This window comes from Lactuca virosa, chromosome 2 (genome assembly GCF_052849685.1).
Source record: "Lactuca virosa cultivar CGN04683 chromosome 2, Lactuca_virosa_CGN04683_v6, whole genome shotgun sequence".
Lineage (NCBI taxonomy): Eukaryota > Viridiplantae > Streptophyta > Magnoliopsida > Asterales > Asteraceae > Lactuca > Lactuca virosa.
The window spans coordinates 171,761,218-171,764,236 of record NC_136427.1 but is presented as its reverse complement, the minus strand read 5'-3'; the positions used below and the strand labels follow the sequence as shown (position 1 = coordinate 171,764,236).

Sequence of the window (3,019 nt, the reverse complement as noted above, 5' to 3'; positions counted from 1 at the left end):
TCGAATACAAAATAAATAAATATGTTCTTTTCGTATAGTTACATAAAAAAGCTAACGTGTGGTTCTTATTTCTAACAAACAAATATTATTTAACACAGGACTGATATGGATATTTAGTTTGGTTTTGTTCAACATATGAAATGATTGTAAACCAAATCTTTCAGCTTGAATTGCTTTAAGTTCCTGTTAGCCAAAACCAGAATGCAAAATGATTTATTTTAAATTAGTTTATTGTTACATTTTATGATTGTTTCTGAAAATCCGTATAACAGTGTGTATTTGTTGCCTATCATTTCTTGCCAAATAATAAATCTTCAAATAGTAGCTAGATTTTCTTATACTTTTAACAACTCAATAAAAAATCCCGACAAAAGAATCTTCATGAGCACTCTTATTCTTTAATCCAATAAAAAGAATATATAATGATGTCTATACTTATCCATACTAACAATAGAATAATCAAAAGTTATATCAAACACCCTATTAAAATCTATGACAGGTACGGAATAATAAGCAACATTTTGAAAACATATAAGAAAATATCTGAAAGAACCTATAAGACAATATTGAAATCAATTTAGTTCACATCATGTGGGGCCTATAGGACCAACCCCTAATTTGACAAGTATTAGAATGAATTCCATGAATTTAAATCCCAATTTTTCTTGCACAATATTCATACAAGACACCATTAGAGGTGGCTTGTTCCAAGTGAATTTCCTCACTAAACTCCACAGGAAGCCACTTCAATAATCAACCATAATAATTCACTAGAACTCTTTAAAACCCAACTTTTTTCCTGCTCTTTTCTTCACTCAAACCAAAAAGATCTCAACTTTAAAGCAAACAAATGGATCTTGAAGATGAAGGGTGGGTGAACATCAACATACCATATGATGGGCTTCTTGAAGTTCATGATGATGTTTTTTCTAGAAAGTACGTGAGGAGTCCCAAGAATCCTTTTAGAATGGATTACTTCAATTCCTCACGAAAATCCCAAGAATTCGTCGACTCGTCTTCAGAAGAAGAAGAATCAAGATTACAAAAACAATTGATTCCTCTCCAAATTCAAATGAAAGATCATCAAGTTGTTGATCATCATGAAGAGGAGGTGAAAGAAATCACCAAACTTCCAATTCTGATCAACAACGAGCTCAAAGAAGCTCCAGAAGCGGATCTTGATCCGATCTTCCAAGTTTTCTTTAAAAAAGAAAACGAATTTGTCGAAATGAAACTAGATTCTCCAAGATCAGGTTCTCGGAGAATCATGTTACCTTATACTGAAACAGACGTGTTTCAGTATGAGGATGAAAGTGATGATCATATGTTCAATGGATCATCACCATCAAAAGTTGTGCTTGATGAGGTTGATAAGGTGACCAAGGAAGAAGGCAATATTTGGAAATGGGGTTTGAATGGGATTGGTGCTTTTTTCTCTCTTGGTATGGCTGCTGCCACCATTTGCATAATCCTTTTTGGAAATGGCCAAAGGCACAAACAACAAAAGTTCAGGATCCAAATCTACTCTGATGACAAGGTTTGATATTATTTCTTGCTTATATTCTTGAATTTCTATATAATAAAACCATTGATCATCATAAAGATAATTATACTTATAAATTGTGTATATATGAACGGATTTGCAGAGGATAAAGCAAGTGGTTCATCAAGCAAATGAGGCAATGTCAGCAGTGAGAGGAGTCCCTTTGACCACAGCCCATATCACATACGGGGGATATTATGAAGGTCTTTAGTGTAAAATTAGCATCTAATTATTAAGAAATCTTGATATTATTTACTTTATGAATTATTGTATTTGATTTTTATTGCAACCTAATAATCGTTGTTTACGAAAATGACAAGAATATTAACTATACTTTGCAAGAATGGCCAATGATGGGCAAATGGAAATGTAAATGCAAAATGTTATTCTTGCAAAGTGTTGTGTTCTTTTTGTATTTTCGAAAAATGATGATTTGTTTGCGGTAAAAGTCGAATAAAGGTTCAGAAAGTGTATATGTTTATAGAACGTTCAGTTATGTGAATAAAATGTATATATTTGGCATCTTTGGTATAAATGTTATGATTACTTGATAGTGTAACACATTATATGTTATTAGTCTTTAAACATTATTAAGTTTAAACCACTTAATAATCAATACATATTTTATTACTTTATAATTAAGCTTGTACTGTTAATTCATTGAATATGTATATGTGATCTCAACTGATAAAGTTTGGCATAATGGGCAGGTTAAGTGAGAATACAACACATTTATCCATTAAGAACTCATTTTTATGGGTGTTACCTTTTTCTCACATTTTTTTTTATTAATTATGTTTTTAAAAATTGTAATTAGTTATTTACAAATATATTTTATAATATATCTTAATTAAATAATCATTTTTTATTTAGTATGTGACTAACATATATTCAAAAGTATATTTATAGATTCAACTTTATAATTTTTTTTATAAGATCAAGTGAGATTTCTAACATTTATCTAGTAAAATCACATATTAAAAGTTATAAGTTTTTTTTTTTTTTTTTTTTTTTTTTTTTTGTTAAGATGAATATTATAAAAGGTAGCTAGGAGCTAGCAAAAATGAACGATACAAACTAGTTTATAAGCAGATTATGCGTTGACATATTCCAATTCATACTAGTCTTACTATTTCTATTACAAACCAATTAAAAGAAAATGAAACCACAGAGTGAAAAAACTAATTTTTCTGTAAGTTTTGTCACCAAGTAACAACACATTCTGGTAGGTTCATAACACCCATATCAAGCAAACCGAATCCAAAATCAAGCAACAAAAGTTGGCGACGACATGAGCGTCCACCCAATCGAACATACCCAAAATGTTATCAAAGTCTAGGTTTACTTTATCAATCCACACAACAACATGACTTCACAACTGAAAAGTCAAAGAACACTCGAAGAAAAGATGATCCCTACATTCAACAACATCTTGAAAACACTGTCATAAGACCGAATCCACCTCAATACCCCACA

The 3,019-nt window shown here is 30.4% G+C and overlaps 1 protein-coding gene across 1 annotated transcript; it reads left to right on the top strand.

Moving 5' to 3' along the window:
- The first annotated feature begins 666 nt into the window (after positions 1-666).
- Positions 667-1,874, top strand: LOC145159736 (uncharacterized). The gene is made up of 2 exons (XM_079078774.1): positions 667-1,537; positions 1,647-1,874. Exons 1-2 carry the CDS (start codon positions 851-853, stop codon positions 1,752-1,754), a joined length of 795 nt encoding a protein of 264 aa, XP_078934900.1. The 5' UTR covers positions 667-850; the 3' UTR covers positions 1,755-1,874.
- The last annotated feature ends 1,145 nt before the right edge of the window (positions 1,875-3,019 follow it).